This window comes from Monodelphis domestica, chromosome 5 (assembly GCF_027887165.1).
Source record: "Monodelphis domestica isolate mMonDom1 chromosome 5, mMonDom1.pri, whole genome shotgun sequence".
In the NCBI taxonomy this organism is placed as follows: Eukaryota; Metazoa; Chordata; class Mammalia; order Didelphimorphia; family Didelphidae; genus Monodelphis; species Monodelphis domestica.
In genome coordinates this window covers 13,499,718-13,523,818 of record NC_077231.1, presented here as the reverse complement: position 1 = coordinate 13,523,818, position 24,101 = coordinate 13,499,718, and the positions used below count along the sequence as shown (strand labels likewise).

The window sequence follows — 24,101 nt, the reverse complement described above, 5'->3', positions numbered from 1 at the left end:
TCATATCCTTACTGGAACTCTCCTTTTTGTGAATCTTAAAACTGCTCAGACTCTACTTCAGAAGATTTGATTAAGCTATTCCCCCATTTTTAACAATGGAGGTACTTGGTCAGGAATGTATTGAGAACTTTTAAATTTACTCCACCCTACTAAGACAGTGCCTTAGGGGAAGATAAAGTTGAAAACTCCTGATTAAACAATGAAAAGTCCCTAACTCATACTTATAGTGAAGCTAAAACCTTAAGCTAGGTCTATTTTTAGATCTAATACAAAAGGGTGCTAAGTACCTATAAAGGTTAAATTAGTACCTAAAAGGTCAAGCAAGCTTAACAAAAGAGGTGTGAAGTACTCAGTAGATTTAATCTAACCAGAGAAGGTGAGAACAAAAGAAGATGAGAACTAAGAATGGGCAGTCCTGGGGGAAAGCATCTGCGGTGATTGGTAGATGTGAAAATTTAGAGGAGGTGACATAAGAGAAAATTTCTTTAAAAGGAAGGAACTTATTGAGTTGTAGTTAGTTTTTGGATTGGAAGTTAGTTGGAGTTTGGAGGTTTGGAGCTTGCTTGAAGACGATCTTGTAGTGAGTAATAAAGACTGACTCGCTCTCCCTTCAGCCCTTTCTACTATTTTCTCTTTCTCTGTCTCTCTCTCTTTCCCTTAATTCCTTCATTTATATTAATTAAAATCTCCATAAAACCCAACTGACTTGGGTATTTTCATATTTGGGAATTTTCCCATGGCGACCACTTAATTTTTAGATTTTAAATCGAGACACTAAAAATTATCCTTACAGTTTGGCCGAAACCTTTACAGTTTTGGCAATTCACAGTCTTGGCAAACCACATTTTCATGTTTACATTCTCAAGCATAGATCGGGTCATCCTCTGCTCAAAAATCTCAGGGGCTCCCTTTTGCTTCCCATGTCAAATTTAATAGCTTTTGCCTGACATTCAAGGTCCGCCCTTCCAGCCTTAGATCATGCAATAACTCCCCTCTATGGATTCTCCACGTTGGCCAAACTACACAATGCCCTGAAATACCGCCTGCCACCCACAAACACACCTATACATGTACAACCACACACAGTATACTTGCCTACCTGTACTCATAGGATTCTTTCTGTCTGGGATGTGGCCATTCCCCCTCTTTCTCAGTTGATCTACTTATCCTCTAAAGTCCCAGCCTGCTCCAAGAAAACTTCCCAGATTCCTCCCCTCCTTCACCTCCTCAGGAATGATCTTTGCTGCAGGCCTTAAAAAGTACATGTTATTTGTGTTTGATCCTCCTAATAAACTGGGGCTATTTCTACTTTTATGTGCCATGGTTCCTCAAATTCAACACTTATAACATGGAACTCATTATCTTTTCTTCTGACCCTCTTGCAAATATCCCCCAGACCCTGGAGTCATCCTATATTCTTCCTTCCCCTCTCCTCCCCATCCCTAATGGTTACCAATCTACAAATCTTTAAATAATAATTGAGGATTCCAAAAGCTTCACAAAATGGGAATTAGAGAATGGAGACTCACCTTCCCTGGGTGCCACAGTGAGTTCTTCTCTCAACCAAGGTATTCAAACCCTGGGATACCAAGAGAAAAGGGATGGCCAAGAAAAAGGCCAGATTCCAGTTCCATCCCTTACTTACTCCCTGGGCAGAAAATCCCTTTATTTCCCTAAGCCTCGGTTTTTTCCTTTATAAAATGGGAACTATGATCTCTCTTGCTTCCCCTCTTTAGATATACTTCAAGGGGGTTTTGAGAATCAAATCACCCAAGAATGTCTATGTAATGTACAAGGTATCATATGAATGTGATTAGCAGTCATTACCAATATGTGTGTTGGAGTTTTTTATTTATCTAAACTTTCCCTTGGCACTGAACAAGCATAAGACAGCAGAGGCAGGACTTCACAGACTTTTTTAAAAAGGCCCTAGTGCAAATTGTCAAGGATGAAAAAAAAAAGATGAGCAAAGTGATATTGGAGGGGTTGTGAAAAGACAAGGAAATTCCCTGTGGAGTTGTGAGTTGGCCCAATCACTCTGTAAAGAAACTTTTAATTATGCAAAGAAAATGACCGAATTGTCCATATTCATTGGTCAAAGATCTCATGGTTCAACACATACTCAAGGGGGTCAATGACAAAGAGAAAGGTTGCATAAATAACAAAATATTCAAAGAACTAGAAAGAAAGTGGATGAACATCCACAGGGAAATGTTGTAGCACATCAATGGGGTGGAATATTCTTGCACCATTAGAAACAATGAATGTGATCAATATGGAAAAGTATGGAAAGACTTTGAGAAACTGATCCAGAGTGAAGAAAGTAGACTAGGAAAAGAATTTATAAATTTATAAGTCATAAATTTATAAAATGAACTCAATAATATCAGTTTGAAGCATAAAAATTGAAGCATTGTTGAAGAACAAATTTGTTCTTAAAGAAGGGGTGAGAAATTGCAGTCCTCTGCCTTTTTTGCAGAGGTGAAAGACTATAGGTGTGGAACTCTTGTCATACTCTATTTGTGTTAGCTGGTTTGACTAAATTGCTCCTACAGCCTTTTTCTTTTTTATTCTTTATCTGATAAAGCCCTAAATAAAGGGCTGGGAGACCAAGAATGGGTTAAAAAGTGAAGGGAAGGTAAAACAAAAGGTATCAACAAAAAATAGTGATTACAAAAAGAAAACACAAAGAACTTGGGTGAGGTTAGCAGATTATAAAATCAACATGAGTTGAGTTCAGTGAATCTGACAAAAAAATAAAATTCCAGCTTGGGTGGCATTAAGAAAGTGATAGTGTCCACAGAATAGGGAGCAACAACATTATTTAAAAACTGGCCTTGATAAAGGCCTTGGTGATTTGCAAAACATGTACCAGGAGGTAGGGATTTTTAACATTATTATCCCCATTTTATGGAGGAGAAACCTGAGGCTTAGGTTGGTGAAGGAATTTGCCTATCAGTGTCAGAGGTAGGTAGGCCTTCCAGATTCTGTCCACAAAAACCAGGAAGAGTGGACTGCCTTGATTTCACAATAAAAGTAAAGTCAAGGTTTCCCTAGGCACAGAGAAGGAAACCAGAATCCCCTTTTCCTGACACCCCAGAGAGTAAGTCCAGTGCTATTAGACCAAGGCCTGGCCACATCCCTGATACTGTCCCCTGAAACTGTTTCCACACAAAGCTGGATCTTAGTAAACTGCAGAGACTTCCACCACCGGGGATAAAGAGAAACAAATAATCCCACCTACCTGAAGGTCACACACTTTTGATCTGTGTGCCTGTATATAAAAGGAGCTAAATGACCTCTAAGGACCCCCCAGGCCCTAGGTTCCATGTTCTAAGACTCCTCCCAGTTCTGCCATTCTCTGGGCATTGTGGAGAGATTTGGACTCAGAGTGGGAAAGAACAGAGTTCCAACACTGTTTCAGACACTTAAACAGACATCTGGCCCTGGGCAGGCTCTCTCAGCCTTGGTGGGTTATAGAGGATCAAATAAGATAATAAACATACAGTGCTTTGCAAACTTGGAAAGGCCGTATGGAAAAAATTTCAAGAATTAATATTGTATAGGATGCTGTAAAGAAACCCAGTTATGGAGAAAAAATATTGATAACAATATGGAATTGCAGTAACCTCTCTGAAGCCTTTGACATTGTCTTCTCATGAGGTTTTTGTGCCTGCTTTTTGCTGGTTTGCCTTCCACCCAACTGCTCCTGCTTAGTTTTCTTTGCTGTCTTCTTCATGTATATTCCCTTCCTTGAACCATGGGGATCTCACAGAACTCTGACCTAGGTCTTCTTCTCTTCTTTTCTTCCTCTATACTATTTCACTTCATTTTAAAATCTGCTTCACCTCCTACAGCCTCACATTTCCAATTGCCTATTAGAAACCTAGGTGTAGATATCACATCGAAATGTGAAGCTTCTCTGACATGTCATGGTTCAAGTTCCCCCCAAGCTCTCATACTCTGAGACTATAGTCAAAGGGTCCCAGGCCTAAAAACCAGGACTCCATTCTCAGCTCAGCAGTTCACTAGGCAGTTCACTTGCTTTCAAATTTCTGGGTCTCAATTCCATCTCCTGTAGCCAGGAGGAACCAACTCCCTCCCATCCCACCATGGACCGCACCTCCCTGGAATGATGGGTGGAAAGCCCCTTCTATCCCATAATGAGGGACCCTGGTCTCTTTTTCTGAAGAGTTAATGGCTTTGTGAGGAAGAACTTGCTAGGTACACAACACCATCCTGGACCACTCCCCTAACCAGGCCTTATGGGATCAAAGGCAGTGATCATTAGAGGCATCTCACAGAAGAAACTCAAGTTAATTGAAATCAGCTGTGTTCTTCAGACTTCAGGTCTTTTAAGTGACTAAAATATCAAAGCAAACACTTTAGAGAACATAGAAGAGATATTTTTCTGGGGTCCCTCAGCAGTGGGTGAAGCCATTGCCATGTAGAATAGTAGGCAGGGCAGAAGGAAAGATGCTCCATCCAAAGGGGCACTACCCTCCCAAGCACTGCCCCAAATGCAGCTCAGCCTAAATCAGACCAAACCCAGGAACACCCAGCAATGCGGGGCAAAGAGAAGAGAGAAACGTGGAAAGGAGGGAGGCAAAAGAGGAGAATGAGGAAAAGAGGAGAGGGCCCTAAAAAAGAGAGGGGAACAGGAAAAGAAATAAAGGAAGAGGAGATGAGGAAGAGGGAAGCAAGGAAAGAGGAGGGAAAGGGAAAGAAGAAAAGGAAAGCGAGAACAAAGCAAATGAGGGATATGGGTCCATGGAGAGAGAACAAGTGAAAAAGTCTTTCACTTGAGAGTGTACATTCTAACCATTCCCACCAATCATGCACAAACTGCTGTCTAAGAAACAGCAGACAAGGAATGATTACAATGGAAGAGAGAGATAGAAGCCTTCCCACCATCTCCCCCCTCCCCCCATCAAGTGGCAAAAAGAAATGTTAGCTAGCAAAGGTTGGGTAGAAGCCATCCAGAAGGGCCCAGATATGAAAGTATTGAGATGGAGCGTAAAGCAAGGCCAGGACCAGGCATAAGCAGGGTGGACTGTTATTTAGTAGCCAAGCACGGAACAAGGGAGGTGCAATGAAGGACCCTTCCCAGGAAAACTTTTTATAAATGAACAATCTTTCTCTCCATGACACCCAATCTCCCTGTTACTTTTGAAAGCACCACCAAACTCCCAGTCATTCAGGCTCTCAACCTTGGCATCATTATCTACTCCTCACTTTCTCTCAACCCCCATATTTTCTCCTCTACTGTCCTCATAGTGCAGGCTCCCATCACCTCACATCTGGATTATTGCAATAGTTGCTCAGGAATTTCCTGCCTCAAGTCTCCCACCCCTTTTAGCTGCCAACTTGATATTCCTAAAGAAAGGGTAGTTCTGATATACCAGCCCACCCCCACCTCCACTCAATAAACTCCAGTGGCTTCCTCTCACTTCTAAAAGCAAATCTAAAATCTATTTGGCCTTCAAAGCCCTGCATAGCCAAGCCCCCTCCTCTCTTTCCAGTCTTCTTAAAGTCACTCTCAACACATACCTTTCCAATATTCTTACACCTTACACCCTCCCACATACATTGCAATTCAGGTTGTTCCTCCCACAAGAAACTCTGCTCCCATCTTGGGAATGGTTGTCACCCATTCCTGGACTGCTCTGTCTCCTCATTTCTACCACTCAACTGCTTCCCTGGCTTCCTTCAGGTCCCAGACAAAATCCCACTTTCTCCCTGAAGCCTGTCCTGGTTCTCCTTAATTCTAGAGCCTAACTCTACCCCTTTTCTCTGCTGATTGTCTCCAAATTATCTTGGACACAGCTTCCTTGAAGCTCTTTGAGAGAAGGGACTCATCTACCTTTCTTGGTATCCCCAGCACTTAGCATAATGCCTGGCACATAGCAAATACTTTAAAATATTTACAGACTGACTATGTTCCAAGAAGATAATTAGGAAGGGTGTCTTTTAGCTTTTATATCTTCTGCATGCAGTAGGTACTCAAAAATACTTTGATTTCTTCAAAAGGTAAGTGAGTGCTCCTGTACAGAAGACTCCACAAGTCATCAAATCTTCAGGCCAAGTTTGGACTCCCATTGGGTTACAGGAAAACTGGAAAATGTGCTGAGCCAGAGGATATGGGCTTAGAGTCTGACTCTGCTCCTTAGTACTTTGGGCAAGTCCACTAACCTCTCTCAGCCTCAATTTCCCCAGTTGTAAAAATGAGGGGGTTGGACCAGAGGCTGTAAATCTGATAGGGAGATAATAGTCTTAAGAAAAAGAGTCCAAGTTCACTTTTGCTAAAGATATACAGAGTAGGCAAGCAAATGAGAGTGTGAATCTGGAAGGTGCTAGCCAGTGCTAGTCTAGTGGGTCTTCCCTAGCACTGGTGATGTCTAGAAGGGCTAAAGCCTTTCTCTGTGGTAGCTGAATCCCTCCCATCTCTGTATCCAGAGTTGGTCTAGACTGCAAATAAAACTGACCAGAAAAGGCCTCCATTCATTTACAAACTCTTTCAGTCCACTTAATGATCTTCATTAATAACAGCCAATTTGGGTCTCTTTTTGAATATTTTTATTTTTTTGTTGATCATTTTTTTCCTGAGCTGTCAAGTTGAAGTTTCTGAGCAACAGCTTTAATCAGCTGAGGTAGAACACTTCCCTTAAGAAAACTAGGGAAAAAACATTTTAAGAGGCCAGTCCAGAGATAACTCTGTTGTTTGAGAATTTAAATAAAAATGTGATTGCCTCTTTGAATGTGTTGTGGATTCCTAGTATCATGGAATCTTCTCATATCCTACCTTGTTAAAGAAGAGGTAGTATCCTAATGGCAAAGAAGCAAATAGGAAGGAAACCCCATTCCTGCCCATTGAATGTTGATGGTATCACTTTAAAGATGGAGGAAGGAAAAATCCCCAGTAGAAAAACATCTAAGAAGCAAATTCTCCATTCTCTATCACCAAACCATCATGGTGAAGGTGAAGGTTAGACTCCCTGGATTGCCTTAAGCAAGAGATTTCTCTCTAACAAACCACTGCCCCATTTAAGTGTGAGATCTAATATATAAAAAAAAAAACACTAAAAATCAGACAAATTCTTTATGTTTACATGTACCACTTAGGAATGAGGACATTAATGCTACTGGCACATTTCAAAGAATCCAATGGGAAATTGATGACTAGGGCCCTGAAATATAGCACTTACTGATTCTGTATTTCTAATCAATGTGGGTGATATTTTCACCCATTCACTTATCTATCCATTCAATCACTCAAGGGTACTCTTCACTGAACCTCAATCTTCATAGCATCTTGCTACACCAGGCAAGGCAGCCTAGAATTTTATTCTAGGGGACAAATGCCTCCCACCCCAACAGAATTGATAGTGAATTGTCTCTACAGTTAGGCATGAAGGTGAAATGGTTAACAGAGCCAGGAAAATCTGATTTCAAATGTGACTGAAGACATTTACTAGCCCAAGTCACTTGACCTGTTTGTCACCATTAACAGTACCATTAAGCAGACCTGTTGTGAAGATAAAATGAGATCATATTTGTAGAGCATTTGGTTACAGTGTCTGGCACATAGTAGGCACAATGATAAAATACTTATTGCCTTCCCTCCCTAGGGACAGGCATTTGTAAAAAACCCAAAACAGTAAAACATCCCCACAGCTTCCCTTCTAAGGATCCAGATTGGGGTAGGGGTGCCATTCACTGTTTCTGAGTAAGCCTTGAGGACCTCTAAAGTGTAGCCTGGAAATCTCTCTGAAAATCTCTTTCCTGATCTTTCCAAGTAGGAGCCTGACAATCACTTGCCAACTCTCTGAAGCAAAGGCCTAACCAAGCTCCTATTAAGTCCACCAAACTCATTTCATCGGTGACCTGTTATGGATTTCAACTCCCAGCTTGAGAGAGAGAGAGAGAGAGAGAGAGAGAGAGAGAGAGAGAGAGAGAGAGAGAGAGAGAGAGAAAGAGAAAGAGAGAGAGAGAGGGAGGGAGGGAGGGAGGGAGGGGAGGCAGGTTTATTAGCATGCTGCACCACCTCCTCCTCACCAGGCCCCCACTCCCTTTCCCCCTCCCCCTCCCTTCTTTACGAGCCCTTGTTATATATAATGCCACAAAGGGAAACTGGGGAAAAAAAATATTTGCAGCCACAAATCTGAGTTCCAGCCCATCAGGTCAAATCTTTGTCATTGGGAGGGGTTTCTTTTTCTCGAACTTAGAGATGAGTTTTTTGAATGGGGAGGAGTTTGTTTTTAAAAGTGTATTTCTTTAAAGGGAGAGAGGGGGGAGAAAAGGAGGGAGGGGAAGAGAGAGAGAGAGAGAGAGAGAGAGAGAGAGAGAGAGAGAGAGAGAGAGAGAGAGAGAGAGAGAGAGAGAGAGAGAGAGAGGGGCAGGCAGAGAGACAGACACAGAGACAGACAGAGAGAGGGAGAAGGAGGGAGGGAGGGAGAATAGGGAGGAAGAAGGGGGGAGGGAGGGAGGGAGCTGCCTTCGCCTTGTTCATGGGAGTTCAAATTGAAGGCAAAAGGCTGCCTGGACCCGAAACCATCTTTGGCCAAATTGAATCTCAGTGTTCCGATCGCCTTCGGGAGGGGGGGGGGTCTTTCTGCACCCTACAAATTCCAGCACGACATCTAGAAAATAGCTGCTTGTTTACTAGCCACCATCAAACACATCCAAACAGTCTGGAAGTAGGTGCTATGATCCGGAAAGAGGCTGATCAGACACCGAGGGCCCTCCCACAATCCGCGGAAGAGAGCCTCCAACTGGCCCCCTTCCTTTCATGGAAAGAAGCCTTGCTTAAGATTTCGGGGGGGGGGGGGGAGCGGCGGCGGCGGCTTAAAAGAGCCTTCGAACTGATGGGGTGTCCTCTTTTTAAATCGACTCGAAGGAAGAGTCAGCAACTTGCAGTTTTATGGGGGGAGACCCACAGTAATGAGAACCCTTAGTTCATACTTCGCGGCAGGTTTGCTTTTTTTTCTTTTCTTTTTTCTTTTTGGAAGAGAAAGTCTGATTTGATTCTATCCAGTGATTAAGCATCTTTGTGCTCGGCTGAGTCGAGTAGTCTAACCCCTCCCCCTCCAAAAATGGCATCGAAGCAATCAAAATGGTAATGTTCGGCATGAATGGGGCCCCTCCCCCACCCCAAACTCTGCAGACTTTTCTCCATGTTGAGAAGAGAGGAACCCCCCCTTCGGCACAAAATGGGAGCTCCCACTACCAAATGGGGAACGCTGACCAACTCGGGGACAATGAACAGAGCTAGGGGCCTCAAAAAAAGATACAGCCACACAACACAAAATACAATTCATTCATTTTCAAAAGCCATCCCTCTCGCTCCTGCTTCACCTTCTCCTCTTCCCCCTCCATGCCTATCTGCCAGTCCAACACAACCAGCCATATTTCTCCCCCAACCTTCCAGCACTTTTCAACTTTCCCCAAGACTCCTTAAATAAAACATTTGCATCTTGGCCGCCTTTCCGCGCCCCCTTCCCCCACCTCCACCCCAGGCCTTAGCCATCAACCTTTCTACGCCCTCTCCGACGCTCGCAGCATCAGCTTTCCACCACGACCCCCTCCCCCAAGAAGAATCAACCTAGAGGTCTTCATCTTTTCACTAGTCGGGGAATAGGAGATTTGGCAAAGAAATAAATTCGGCCGAGGTGGGGGCGGGGGAGAGGAGGCTCTAAGGCTCAGCTCCAAGTTTGGTCTGAAAGAGCTCTGCAGCATTCCAAAGGAAAAGCGATCGATTCAGGGAAGGGATCCGAGGGAGGGAAGAAGAGAGAGTGTGAGAAAGAATGGGTGAGATCTGGCGGGGGGGGGGGGGAGGGTGCGGGGGGGTAAGAGGAGGAGCAGGGAAAGGGAAAAGACAGAAGATGGGGGGAGGAGAGAAAAAAAAACCAGAGAGATAAAGGGGGAGGGGAGGGGGGTCTCCGCCAAAGGGGCTTTTGGAAAGCTGCGGGAGATGCAATTGGACGCGATGGAGAAAGTTCTTAGGTATGGGGGGAGGGAAGGGGTGGAGCGGAGAGAAGGCTGGGAGGGAGAAAGGGGGTCGGCAGGGGGAGGCTTTGCAATCCGGCAGATCCTGGATGGGTTTTGCAGGCTGCCAGGTTTTGCAGAAGTACAGAAAGGGGAGAGGGAGGGAGAGGTGGAAGGGGGAGGAGAAGGGGAAAGGAGGTAGAGGGGGAGGAGGAGGAGCAAGGGACCGGAGGGGGGAGAAGGGAGCCGCGTTTGCAGAGCGTGGAAGACGTTTCAGCGGCATCTGTTCGTGGTGCTGAAACCTAACCACGCCGGCTTTTCGCCATCAGCTGATCTCAGCTGAACAAACTCACAATGGCCAACTTTTCCCTCAGCCTGAAGGGAGGGAGGAAAGAGGGAGGGACACGAGAAAGATAAGAAAGAAGGAGGGCCACCCGACATCTTCTCTCGGGTAAACTTTTCTTTTTCAATGAACAAAAATTAAGAGGCAGCACCTCCAAGTTTGGGTGGCCTGTCTCAGCGGGTGTCGCCTTGATTGGTTACCCGTTTATTTATTTATTTATTTATTTTGCTTTTTCTTCCCCTTGCATCCTTCACCCTCTTTGGCGAGGAGGACCAGGAGACAAACAGTAGTTCAAGTGTCCTCTGGAAGGGGTAGGGGGTGGAGAAAAGGTAAAAGGGAAGGGACCACCCAGCCCAGAAAAGAAATCGGTCAATTGAGGGGGAAGGCCCTCCAGTGAGCGCTGCGGACCAGCTCAACACACAAACCAGAAACTGCTGACAAGTCGCCTCGGTCTCCCCAGCCCCCCACTTCCCCGGACACGCAAAGGGCCAGTAGTACCAAGGAGCTCAAGACAGCAGAATTGTCCCTATTCCTAAAACATGTCGATCAACTCAAAATGGACGCCTCGGTTGCTGGGGCGGGGGATGGCTCTTTGAACCCGCTTCTGTGGAGGTTGGAGGAGGAAGAAGAATTAACATTCTTCCCGGGCCAGGCTATGTCTGGGGTCGCTTCCGAGTCCCCGGGGCCCACCTGGCACTCCCGCAGAACTTTAGGATTCCAGCCCAGGGGCATTTTCCACTAACCCACCCACTTTTCAGGTATCTGAGAAAGAGCATTGTCCAAACCCGGGCCACCTCGAAACCGGAGAGGAAGGAAGAACGCAGGCGGGAGTCGGCCTTACTTGTCTCTCGTTAAGGGTCGCTAGCCTGGAATGCCTCTCTGGGAGCTGTTTCTTAAGGTCGCCGTTCTGCGGAGAGAGCGATAAAAAGAAAGAGAAATTACTGCTACCGGGAAGAGTTATAAACTCCCGGACCCGGAAGGATGGGGACGGGGCACAGAGGAGCGGAGGAAAGCCTGGGGAGCTCGGGGGGCTCCGGGCACATCCTCACAGGCACTCTGGGCCCGCTAAAGTTTCTCCTCGGTGCCCGACACCAGGGCTCCGATGCCAACGGGAGAAGAGCCGGCGGCGAGCAGGCAAGGCTGCATTTACCTGTGGCTCGCCATGCCTCATCGGAGCAACTAGTTTGGCTCGGTTTTTCTCTGGATCACCCCAAAGGAGGGATCGGTGGGGCTCCTAGTTTAATGACTGTTTTCTTTCAAAACAAAAGCAAAACCCAGAGAGCAGAGTGAGGGAAGAGACAGGAAGAATGTGCGTATGAGTGTGTGTGCGTGAATGAACTGGAGGGGGTGGGGGGGAAGGAACAAAGAGACAAGTAAACACTGCGAGTCAGTTTCCAGCAAAGCTCATAAATATTCAAGTCTCGTCCTAATCTCTCCAACACACTCGCACGCGCACACACACTCACTCCCACTCTCCCACACTGGGGCACACACGCGCACACACTCATGCACACTCACTCACCCAAGCACCAGAAGCCGCAAGATCACTACGGATTCCGACGAGAACAACCCAGAACTCACGGCAACATTCTGCAAAACTACTTTGGCAAAGTGGGCTGCTAGTGCAGGGGAAGAAGGGGGCGGTGGCCTGCAGGCAGCGGACTGGGGAGGGGGGGTGTGCGAACCCCAAATTGCCCCTTCCCTACCAATTCCCCCCACCCCAGCCCAGAGGAAAGGGGGGAGAGGGGAAATAAACTAGTGTTTGGGGGGTTTTCTCCTATTGAGCTCGGAAGAGCCAAGCGGAGCCCTCCGTACACGCTGAACCCGGGTCTCCAGTGCTCTCGGGGAGACTCGGTTTCTTTTTCTCACTAGAAGTCTGGGTGTGTATGGGGTCTCTCCCTCCTCTCTCTCCCTCTCTCTCTCCCTCCTCTCTCTCTCGCTCCCCCTCCTTCCGTCCCCCCCGGCCCCCCCCCCAGTCTCTTTGGGTCTCTATCTTTCGGGGCTAACTCCCAAGACCAGAGCCTACCACCACTTACCTGATGACCCTGGATCCCCACTTTTAACGCCTCCTGGAGGCTCTGAAGCTCCATTCCTGTAACTTGTCGAGCACTTTCCAGCCAGTTGGAGCTTCGATCCCAGGGAGCTTGTCAGGCCTCACAGGGGAATGAAGATGGGGCCGCGATCCCCTCGGGTCCTCCCCGGGAAAGAGGAGGAGGGAGGGGATGGAGGAAAACTTGAGGGGGCGGGGGAGGGGGGAGGAATAAGCCCCCTCCCCCACCAAAAAATCCGCAGCAAAGGCCCCCCCACCCCGGCAAAGTCGGACCGGGAGAGCCACCCCCCTTCAATCGAGCTCCTGGGGGAAGGGGGGGAGAAGAAAAAGCGGGCGCAGAGCGGCGACAAGCAGGGCAGGCAGGACCAACTCCGGGAGCTGCAAAGCAAGTTGGGAGTGTGCAAGTGGGGAGAGCGCGAGGGAGTGAGAGTGGGAGTGGGAGTGGGCTCCCGGGAGCTGGACTCGGCCTCCCCGGGGGCGCCCCAAGGGGGAGGGGAGGTGGCCCCAGCCCAGCCCCCGCCTTCCAGCCCGAGGGAGGCAAGGAGGGAGGCAGTTCGGCTGACAGGCTGGGAGGGAGGTAGGGACTATATTTTTGTGCCCGAGTGCGCGCCTGGATTTCCCTCGGCCTCGGGAAAAAGTTGTGCCTCGGCCGTCAATGCTAATTCGGCAGTGCCCGGATGGAGCGAGCAGGGGAGGGGGGAGAGAAAGGGGGGAGGGGGGAAGGAGGGGGAGGGGGAGAGGAAGGGACTAAAAGAATCCTCCGCCTCTTGCACCCCCCCATCGGTACATGCGCACTGGGGGCTCCGCGGTGAGCTGGGGAGAGAGAACAAGGGAAGGGGAGGGGGCAAGGGGAGAATGAGGAGGAGGAAAAGAAGGAGGGAGCAGAGAGGGCGTCCGGTAGAGCGGCCCAAACTCTGGGCGGGGAGAACTTGGAAAGTGCTGGGGGAAGAGGGCAGAGAGGCTAACCGGGGCCTGGCACCACCCACCCACCCAACGCATAAAATCACGGGTTGCGGGACTGCTGGCGGTACCTCGGTCCTCCTCCCACCAAGCCTGCTCGCAGCACCCGGACCGGGTCCCAAAACTGCGGGCTGGGAGTCCAAGTGGACCGTTCCCCGCCACAGCCCACTTTGCGGGACCAGGGGACTTGGGGGTGCAAGATGGGGAGGTCAGGGCAGGAAGGGGAGAAGCTGCAGGACTGGAGATGGGGCGGAGGGGTGAGAGGCGGCGAAGGCTCTAATGGACTCTCGTTCCCCTCCTCTGTTTGGCTGTCGGTCTGTCTCTCCCTACCCCATCCCCACCTCCCTCTCCGTCTCTTTCCGTCTCTTCCATCTCTCTTCCTCTTCCACCTTTGTCTCTGCCTCTCTCCTTCACTCTCTCTCCCCTCCTGTTCCCCTCCTTCATTGTCTCTTGCCCCCCTCCCCCACCCATTTTTTCCCTTCCTCTTCCCCCTTGTTCCCCTTCCTCTCTGCCAGTTCTTTGGGCCTCTCTCATTTTGTCTCTCTGCTTACATTGATCTCTCCTCTCTCTCTTTTTTTTTTCCTCGGGTCCCCGGCACTTTGACTTAAGAAAATTCAGTGTGAGATTTTTGTACCTGTAAACTACTCCCCAACAAAGATGGACAGACCTGAGAAGTCACCGACTTGCATTAGGTTGCCTTGGTTTGGCTTGAGAAGAGTTGACTTGGCTGTGTGATCCTACTTTCCCCTTGTAAAAGAGATCCAATGTTTTGAAATCCAACATTAAAGTTGGTGCTGGATAGTGTCTTTGGAAACTTGGGAAATCCAGCTTGGCTACTTCTGGGTAAAAGGCTCTAAAACCTGGATTTGGGTCCCATGGAGCAGGGCACTGGATGCCAAGTCTCTGTGCCCCCAAGTTATGATGGGGCATAATGCCTGCCCTTGGGTTGTAGGAAATGAGACATGTGCTCATAATTTCCACACTACCATCCCAATACCCCACCTCAATAAAAAATTGTTCAGTTGATCAGGTCACAAAAGGCCTGTCTTCCTGCCCATCTGGTGGGTGTTAGTAGGAACTGACTGTTCTTTTTATAAGCAACATCCCAGGTCTGAAGCAGCCCAAAGAGGAAGACCAAGATGGGAGGCAGGTAGCCAGGCACACAATCTACAGACTGCGGAGAATTCATATCAATATAAAGGCAGGAAAAATGAAGCTGTGGTTCCCCTCTCACCCCCAGCCCCAGGTCTCTGCCAAAGTTTCCTAAAAGCCCAGGGTGCCCAGGGGCCATATTGATCTGGTCCAGAGATTTACCAGGTCTGGTTCCTTACTGATAGGAGCAGATAGGTGACCTGCAGCAATACCTGAGGCTGACCTCACTTTGGACCCTTTTCAAAGCATACTCTTCCTTTCCAAAAGTCCTTGATTTTGGAAAGCATTCTCTTCTACAGCTGAGAAAATAAAGGCAGAGAGATGATGTTAGTGGCTTACCCACTAGAAAATGACCAGTCAGGATTTGAAAACACAGCTTCTGATTCCTCCAATAAATGAACGGCAGAACTCAGGGCAAGAGAAGTCCATAGGAAATAAAGCAGAGCAAGGCATCTCTACCACCTGAACAAGAACAGAAAATGCTACCTTGTGCCTCTGTCCCTCTAGCAGAGAGCTGGAACTAGAGGAAGTTCTTGGATCAAACTGGGCTTTTGATAGCAAATCATATACCTTGGCAGCTTCTTGAGTAAAGTGCAATGACAGGATCTTGCTTCCTACTTTGGAAGAGGCTCACCTGAGATTATCAGTGTGACTTGCAAGCTTTCCATGGTTCTGAGATGTTGGGGCCCATCCAATATTGGAGTTTCCTTTGCTTGGGTAGGCTGATTTACAGTTTTTTTTTTCCTTTGGGGGAGAGGGGAAGGAAGAAAGGAACTAGTAAAATAGTAAAGGCTAGTAAAATTAACTAGTTTCAAATTATTATATAGACATCAACTGATATTATTTACTGTAACCAACAGGAATTTCTTTACTCAAACATCAACCCCCGACCTGCCACACCATGAAATGGGTAATTATCTGGCACTGTAGACATATGAGTTCATATATGTGGGCACTCCTGGCTGAAGAAATGCCTTCTTCCAGTGCAGAATGCCTTCATAATGGTAATAGCAGCTGGCATAACACTTTAAGGGTACTCAGAGCTTCATACTCATTCTGTCTCGTTGGAGCTTCCCACCAACCCTGGGAGAGAGGCTCTTATTGAGGCTCAGGATGGTAAATGACTGTGGGGAAGGAGGGTGTGAAAAAGGGGCTTCATTCCAAGCTGAGTACTTAGAAACTAGACTCCCCTGCCCTTTAAGTTAAATATCAAGGATAGGTTTTCAACTGGAACATCTGACCCCCAATCTTTCCCTTAAATTGACTTTCCCCTAAATGACTCTTGATTCAGTTACAAACATCAGGTTTGCATCTCTCTCCCAAGTGGAACTGGGACTCAAGGTAGCCCAGCCAAGCAGTTGCTTAGGACCCAGGGTGGAGAATGGTGTTACAAAGGACACTTTTCATATGGTTTTAACAAAGCAAATACATCTGTTCTGCCATTGCCTACTGGTAATAACAGCAATAGACCTGGGGCTAGATTGGGCTACAGTCATAGTCTTTTGAATCCTCAGATTCCTATTCTTTAAAATAAGAGAATATAATTAGATGCACTCTAATATGGGAACTTTTCCCCCTCTATGGATGCTGCTTTTTTTTGTTAATTAATTAATTTTAAGTATTTTTCCATGTTTCCATGATTCATTTTCTTTCCCTCCCCCCTCCCAGAGCCAACAAGTAATTCCACTGGGTTGTACAAATGTTGTCACTTGATACCTATTTCCATATTATTCATTTTTGCTATAGAGTGAGTTTTTAAAGCCTAAACACCAAATCACATACCCGTATATACACTTGATTAGTGATGTCCTATGTTTTGCTTTTACATTTCTACTTTAATATGGGAGCTTTTCACCTTATTTGTATTCTGGATCATTTTGGGGGGAGAAGAGCAAGTATTTATTAAGCACATAGTATGTGCTAAATGCTTTTCAAATATTCTGTTGATTTCATAAATAGTAATACTCAAATTTTATCCAATCCTGTGTGAGGTAGGTGCTATTATTATCCCCATTTTACAGTTAAAGAAAATGTAGTTACTGAAGTCAAGTGACTTGCCCAGGATGGCACAGTTAGAAAGGCAGGATTAGAAATCAGGTCTTTGTGAGTGGTGGCCCACTGCTTTATCCAATATGCCACCCAGCTGCCTCTAAGTGACCCCTTGGCAAAGCCTTGGGAATCCTCAGAACCACATTTTTAAGTGCATAAGATAAAATACATAGAATTACTAAGGAAATAAGTTACACATTTTTAAAAAAACGGTTTATGGGTAGCCAAGTTAAGGTCTGTTTGGCTCTAACTGCTAGAAACCTTAATTCTCAATAAGAGAAAACTCATAAAGGGCTGAGGAAGAAGCAGAGAGCTTCTAGGAAGTTGTGGTTTTCCTTGAAGGATGAGACCTACCAGACAAAGCAAACCATTTCATTCATTCATTTTTGGAAGAACTCTAGGAAGGCTTCTTGGCAGGTGAGACCTTTTTGTTAGGACTTAGAGGATGTCTAGGAATTCAACAGGTGAAGGGAAAAGGGGGCGGGGTAGGGAGGCATGGAGACAGAAAAGCACAGGGCATGTTGGGAACACATACAATAGTCCAATGTGGCTAGAATTCAGAGGTCACAGAGGGGACCTATTCACCAAAGCCCCAGTGGCCAGATGGCACCAGATAGGAAAGGACCCAGAATGCCAGGCTAAGAAGTTTCATTGTCTTGGAAAGATAAAAGAAAGCTCCTGAAGGGTTAATTGCCTAGAAATGCCTTTCTCATAGGAAATCCAATCCCCTAAATTAAAAAAAGGCGAAGAATATGCTCTTTAAAGCCCTTTTCTAGGATAAAACTCTTAGAATTGGTTTTCAAAATGTTAATAGCTTTATGAGAGGTTTGTTGAAGATTGAGTAAAATGTGTAACAAAAGTGTATTCTAAATTAAGTCCAAATAATGATCCATGCTGGCTTTAAGGATCAGATATGGACTACACTTGTACAGTGGTCGCCTGATATGCGACTTCCAGTTGAAAAGACTCTCTTTCCCAATGCAGGTCAGTCCCCTGACTGTACTTTATGAGCTTGGAGAACTAGCCAAGAGCACTGATCAGTTAAGTACCTTGCCTAGACCACACTGCCGAAATGTGCCAGAGGGTAGACTTGAATGTGGATCTTCTTGGATCTGATGCCCATTGGGCTGCCTCTCATCATATTGACATTTCTGTAGAGATAAATGTGTTCAAGGCTTGGTTTCTGAAATGTATTTTCTGAGCCTTAACAGCTTTCCATCGAAGGACAATGATCCCTCTTGTTTAAAATGTAAAGAGTATCTGAAACATTTGATAAATCCAAGACAGTTGATAAATGATAATGAATAGGCAATTTTCTGATTAAATAAATTATCTATAGCCATAAGAAAAAGTGTTCTAAATCACCCTTGATCAGATAAATGCAAATTAAAACAACTCTGAGATACCAAATCACCCCCATCAGATTGGCTAATGTAATAAAACAGATAAATGACAAATTGTTGTCAGAGATGTGGGAAAACTGGGATACTAATACTCTGTTGGTGGAGTTGTGAACTGGTCTGACCATTCTGGAGAGCAATTTGGAATTATGCCCAAAAGGCCATAAAATTTTGCATACGCTTTGACCCAGAAATAACACTACTAGGTCTATATCCGAAAGAGATAAAAGAAAAGGGAAAAGAATTGATTTGTTAAAAAATATTTAAAGCAGCTCTTTTTGTGGTAACTAAGAATTGGAAATTGAAAGGATGCTCATCAACTGGGGAACACATGAAGTTATAGTATATGCTTGTGATGGAAAACTATTGTACTATAAGAAATTGTGAGCAAGATGGTTTCAGAAAAGCCAAGGAAGACTTGCATGAACAGATGCAAAGTAAAGTGAGTGGAACCAGGAGATTATTGTACATAATAACAGCAATATTGTATGATGATCAACTGTAGATGACTTAGCAATATAATGTAAGAGAAAGTACTGATGGGGTCTGAAGGCAAGACCAATCATACTTTTTTAAACTTCATTTTTCTTGTTTGTTTTTTGGTCTGTCCTCTTTTGCAGCATGGATAATATGGAAAAGTCCCATGACTACACATATATAATCTATGTTAAAGTGCTTACTTACTCAAGGAGCATGGAGGGAAGAGAGGTAGAAAATTTGGAACACAAAATTATATGAAATGAATGTTTAAAATTGTTTTATGTGTAATTAAGGAAAATAAGATTAAAAACATTAAAAAAGAAAACATATAGAAAATTTATTAAATAAGTATTTACTGTAATTTACTTTATTAAATAAGTATTATCAACATCCTCTCCCATTTGTATTCTTCAGTAATTATCCAGATCCCAAGTGGCAAATGGGCCTTGTGTTTTAGCACAATGGAAGACCAGGATGATTATCTTCTAAAAGTTTTATTTACTATAAGAAATGATAAGCAAGCAGCCGTACCACTGCCGGGTTTATACCCCAAAGAGATAATAAGGAAAAAGACTTGTACAAAAATATTTGTAGCCGCGCTCTTTGTGGTAGCAAAAAACTGGAAAATGAGGGGGTATCCATCGATTGTGGAATGGCTAAATTGTGGTATATGTTGGTGATGGAATATTATTGTGCTGAAAGGAATAATGAACTGGAGGAATTCCATATGAACTAGAAAGACCTCCAGGAATTGATGCAGAGCAAAAGGAGTAGAACCAGAAGAACATTGTACACAGAGAATGATACACTGTGGTACTGGCAGAAATGCAATGATCCAGGACAATTCAGAGGAACTTAGGAGAAAGAATGCTGTCCCCATTCAGAGAAAGAACTGTAAAAATGGGAATGCATAAGAAAAATAAATGATCTATCATGTATAGATAGGGATATGATTAAGATTTTGATGTTAAAAGATCACTCTACTGCAAATATGAATAACATGGAAATGGGTTTTGAATAATGTTACATGTATAACCCAATGGAACTGCTTATCAGCTCCAGGAGGGGGGAGGGAAGAGCAGGGTGGGAAGGAGGATCATGAACCATGTAACCATGGAAAAATATTCCAAATTTTTAAAAGGGGGAAAAAAAGAAATGATAAACAAGATGATTTCAGAAAAACTGGAAAGATCTTTATGAATTGATGCAGAGTGAAATAAGCAGAATCAGGAGAACATTATATAGAGTAACAGCAATATTGTACAATAATCAGCTATGAAAACTTGACCACTATCGGCAAAGCAATAATCTAGAAGACAATTTTGCTGTCCACCTCCAGAGAAAGAACTGCTGGAGTCGGATTGGATGAGGATCAATGCACGCTATCTTTCACATCAGTTTATTTACAGTTTTATTTTGGGGGTTTGGTTTTGTATGAGTGTAGTCTTACAACAATGACCAATATGGAAGTGTGTTTTATATGATAACAAAAATTAAAGTTTTAGATACATATTTTTAAATTTTGTATTTAAATTATTTTGAATTAGCCAGAATTGATTTTCTCTCCCTCTTACCCCAATCTCAATTGGAAAAGAAAAAGGAAAAACCCCATAATTAATACACATAGTCAAACAAAAGAAACCCCCATATTGGCCATGTCCAAAATTGTGTCTCATCCCACATCTTGAATCCATCTTCATCTTGGGTCCTCAGGAGTAACTGTTGCATTGATCAAAGTTCTTAAGCCTTTCAAAGTTATTCATTTTTACAATGTTATTATATGAATTTTCTTCTCCGCCTAAAATGATTGTGAAAGAAGACAGAGGCAGGAGTGGGAGCAGGAAATACCCAAAGGGACACAGGGAACTTTAGTTACAAAACTGAACATAGAATTTCAAGGTCAAAAGGAAACTCTGGACATCTAACTCACCCCCTACACAAAAAAGGAAGGTTTTCTGACACATCTCCAAAGAGTGGCCACCCAACCAGCCAACCACTGGAGATCCCTAGAGATGGGCAATCCACATAGATACTAATTCTTAGAGCTTGAAGAAGGTGCAGAGCAACCAGTATCCAGGAGAAAATGCACTCCATCACAACTGTGATGTGCCCATCCATCCTCTCCTTGAAAACCTCCAGAGATGGGGAATCTCCCTATTAAAAGATATAAATTCCCTTCCAGAGTAACTCTTTCCACTTTGGGATACCTCTTACTTTTAGGAAGTTCTTGGCATTAGACCTAAATCCATCTCTCTGCAATTCCCATATTGCTCCTATTGAGCCAAAATTGAAATCATCTATAGTCTGGTCCAGAGATGAGAACTGGCTTGTTAACCTCAATGTGGATTTCAATTTTCTCTCTTTTCCTAAGAAGCTTGGGTTCCAGTTTTGCCTTAGAATGGAAAGGAAGTTATGAAAAGAAATCATAAAGAGAATTTCATAAGCAACACATTATTGGTAGCATTTCATATTATTAAAGTACTTGGAGAAGAGGAAGTTTCAAAAATCAAAGATGTGATAAGACTCTAGAGGAGAGTAGTATTGTTCATTAACACAAGATAGTTCAGTGTGAAGGAATCAGCCTGGGACTGAGAGTCAGAAGACAAATATTCTTGTCCAGAGGTGTACAATACCATGTGGCCCACAACCCTCCTGAGTACAACCCAATCCAGATGAAAACCATATTTGTAAATGTAATTGGGAAATATTTAACCAAACAAATAAAAATACAATAAAACTGAGATACTATAGTTTAAAGCTAAGTCAATATGCAGTCCACGGTGGTTTATGTACACATTAACTGCCTCCAATTCTTTTTGAGTTTGATACTACTGTTCTAAACCAGTCTTGCCCTTGGCCTCTATAACTTTCTGCTTGATAACTATATTAAGTGCTACTGACAAAAATGTTCTTTTAGGCTCTTTTGTTCTCTTCATTATGGCAATTGTTTAACATCTACTTAGTTCCTGCATGAAATTGTTGTAGTCTATGTTCTTTCTTCTTTCCAGATCTCATTTTTATAATAGTTGGTCAAAATGATGCAGTGGATCTCTGGGAAGGGGTGGAAGAAATATCTAAGACACCATGGTGATGTAAAAACAGAAAATATTGATAAAAACTTATTTTTAAAAAAATTGATCATTACATTGTATCCTACATTACACTCATAGTTTTGTCCTGAGTTCACTGAAAATAAAGGCTGTTTAATATTTGTTTTTGTATTCTCAGGACCAAGCATAGGGCACAGTAGATGCTTTGTAAATCTTAGTTGGTTGAGTGGTTTGATCTTTGTCTCAACGAGTTGATGACCTAACCATGCTCAGACAGCTGATATAAAACAAGTCATCTTCTACCTCTTCAAATACAATCAATTTCATTTTTGGCAATGTTACATTATGTTTACCATGTTCTGTACCTTCTGATTCTACTGAAGACCTATTGAGCAAGAAGAACAAAGCCTTTATGGAGTGGCAAAATAACCCAAACTCTGCTCCTAAAAAGGACAGATTCAAGTCTCTCCAAGCCATGGCACAGCGTGAGATCAGGAAGATGCAAGACCGATGGTGGGGAAAAAAGGCAGAAGAAATCCAGCGGTTTGCTGATATGAAAAACTACAAACAATTTTTCAGTGCTCTCAAGACTGTCTATGGGCCATTAAAACCCACCACCACTCCCTTGCTATCCTCTGATGGTGACACTCTCATAAAAGATAAAAAAGCCTTCAGCAACAGGTGGAAAGAACATTTCAGTCAGCTTCTCAACCGACCCTCTTCAGTTGACCAAAGTGCCATTGACCAGATCCCCCAAAACAGCTCCATTGAACAACTTGATGTCCCTCCTTCAATAGAGGAAGTCCAAAAAGCCATTAAACAAATGAGTGCAGGCAAAGCACCCGGTAAAGACGGGATCCCAACCAAGGTGTACAAGGCCTTAAATGGAAAGGCGCTCCAGGCATTCCACATAGTGCTGACCAGCATATGGGAAGAGGAAGACATGCCCCCAGAACTCAGAGATGCCTCCATCGTAGCCCTATACAAGAACAAAGGCTCACGAGCAGCCTGTGATAACTACAGAGGCATCTCACTACTCTCCACTGCTGGAAAGATCCTCTTCCGTGTTATACTCAACAGACTCCTGTCATCTGTTTCAGAGCAGAACATGCCTGAATCACAATGTGGCTTCCGACCAGATCGCAGCACCATTGACATGGTCTTCACGGTGAGGCAAATGCAGGAAAAATGCCTTGAGCAGAACCTGAGTCTCTACATTGTCTTCATAGACCTGACAAAGGCGTTCAACACAATGAACAGGGACACATTGTGGGTGATCCTCAGCAAGCTCTGTTGCCCAGCAAAATTCGTCAAACTGATCCAGTTCTTTCATGTCGATATGACAGGGGAAGTCCTATCTGGTAGAGAGAATTCCGATGGCTTCAACATCTCCAATGGCGTGAAACAAGGCTGTGTCCTCACTCCAGTACTATTCAACCTATTTTTCACCCAAGTATTACGACATGCTGTGATGGATCTAAACCTGGGTGTCTACATCAAATACCGACTGGATGGTTCACTATTTGACCTTCCCCGCCTGACTGCAAAAACAAAGACAACAGAGAGACTCATCCTGGAAGCTCTCTTTGCAGATGACTGTGCTCTCATGGCCCACCAAGAAAATCATCTCCAAACCATTGTGGACAGGTTCTCTACCGCAACAAAACTGTTTGGCCTGACTATCAGCCTCAGCAAAACAGAGGTGCTGTACCAACCTGCACCAGGGAGGCCAACGAACCAGCCATGCATTACAATCAACAGCACACAACTTTCTAACGTCAACACTTTCAAGAACCTGGGCAGCACCATCGCCAACGATGGGTCCCTAGACCACGAGATTAATGCCAGGATCCAAAAGGCCAGCCAGGCACTTGGGTGGCTGCGCTGCAAAGTCCTCCAACACAGAGGTGTAAGCACTGCGACGAAGCTCAAAGTGTATAACGCAGTGGTCCTCAGCTCGCTCCTGTACGGTTGTGAAACATGGACACTGTACCAGAAGCACATGAAGCAGCTGGAGCAATTCCACCAATGCTCTCTCCTGTCAATCATGAGGATTGGATGGCAGGACCGAATCACCAACCAGGAAGTCCTCGACAGAGTCAACTCCACCAGCATCCAAGTAATGGTCCTCAAAACCCAGCTACAATGGTCTGGACACGTCATCCGCATGGACCCACAGCGAATACCAAGACAGGTATTCTATGGTGAACTGTCAGCTGGACTCAGGAAACAAGGCCGACCAAAGAAAGGATTCAAGGATCATCTAAAGTCAAATTTGAAGTGGGCTGGCATTACACCAAAGCAACTAGAACTCACTGCCTCTGACAGAAGCAGCTGGCGAACCCACATTAACCATGCCGCCGCCACCTTTGAAGATGAGCGACATCGATGTCTTGTCGCTGCGTGTGAACGCCGACACCAGGCCACAACCGCACCTCCTGTAACAACGGGCGTCCCAGGCCCCATGTGCCACAAACTGTGCGCCTCAGCCTTTGGACTCCAAAGCCACAGGAGGGTACACCGTAGATGAAACTGCACAAAGACAATCGTCATTCTCGATCACCGAGAGACTACTACTACTACTACCTTCTGATGCTTTGCTCCAAGAAAATATCTGTCATGTCTAGGGATCA

The 24,101-nt window shown here is 44.8% G+C and overlaps 1 protein-coding gene across 6 annotated transcripts in view; it reads right to left on the bottom strand.

The window, feature by feature from the left end:
- The window catches only part of PHF21B (PHD finger protein 21B), a 116,912-nt gene extending 103,873 nt beyond the window's left edge, over positions 1–13,039 (bottom strand). For 3 of the 6 annotated variants that reach the window (XM_056797636.1, XM_056797639.1, XM_056797640.1), the window contains exons 1-2: positions 12,364–13,014; positions 11,169–11,234 (exon numbers count right to left, since the gene is read on the bottom strand). In XM_056797636.1, the coding sequence (XP_056653614.1) occupies positions 11,169–11,234; positions 12,364–12,417 (120 nt within the window). In that variant the 5' untranslated portion in view covers positions 12,418–13,014. Of the gene's footprint in view, positions 1–11,168; positions 11,235–11,477; positions 11,821–12,363 lie in introns of those variants that run through there. The other 3 variants (XM_056797637.1, XM_056797635.1, XM_056797638.1) reach the window with 3 other exon arrangements.
- Between the last annotated feature and the right edge of the window lie 11,062 nt (positions 13,040–24,101).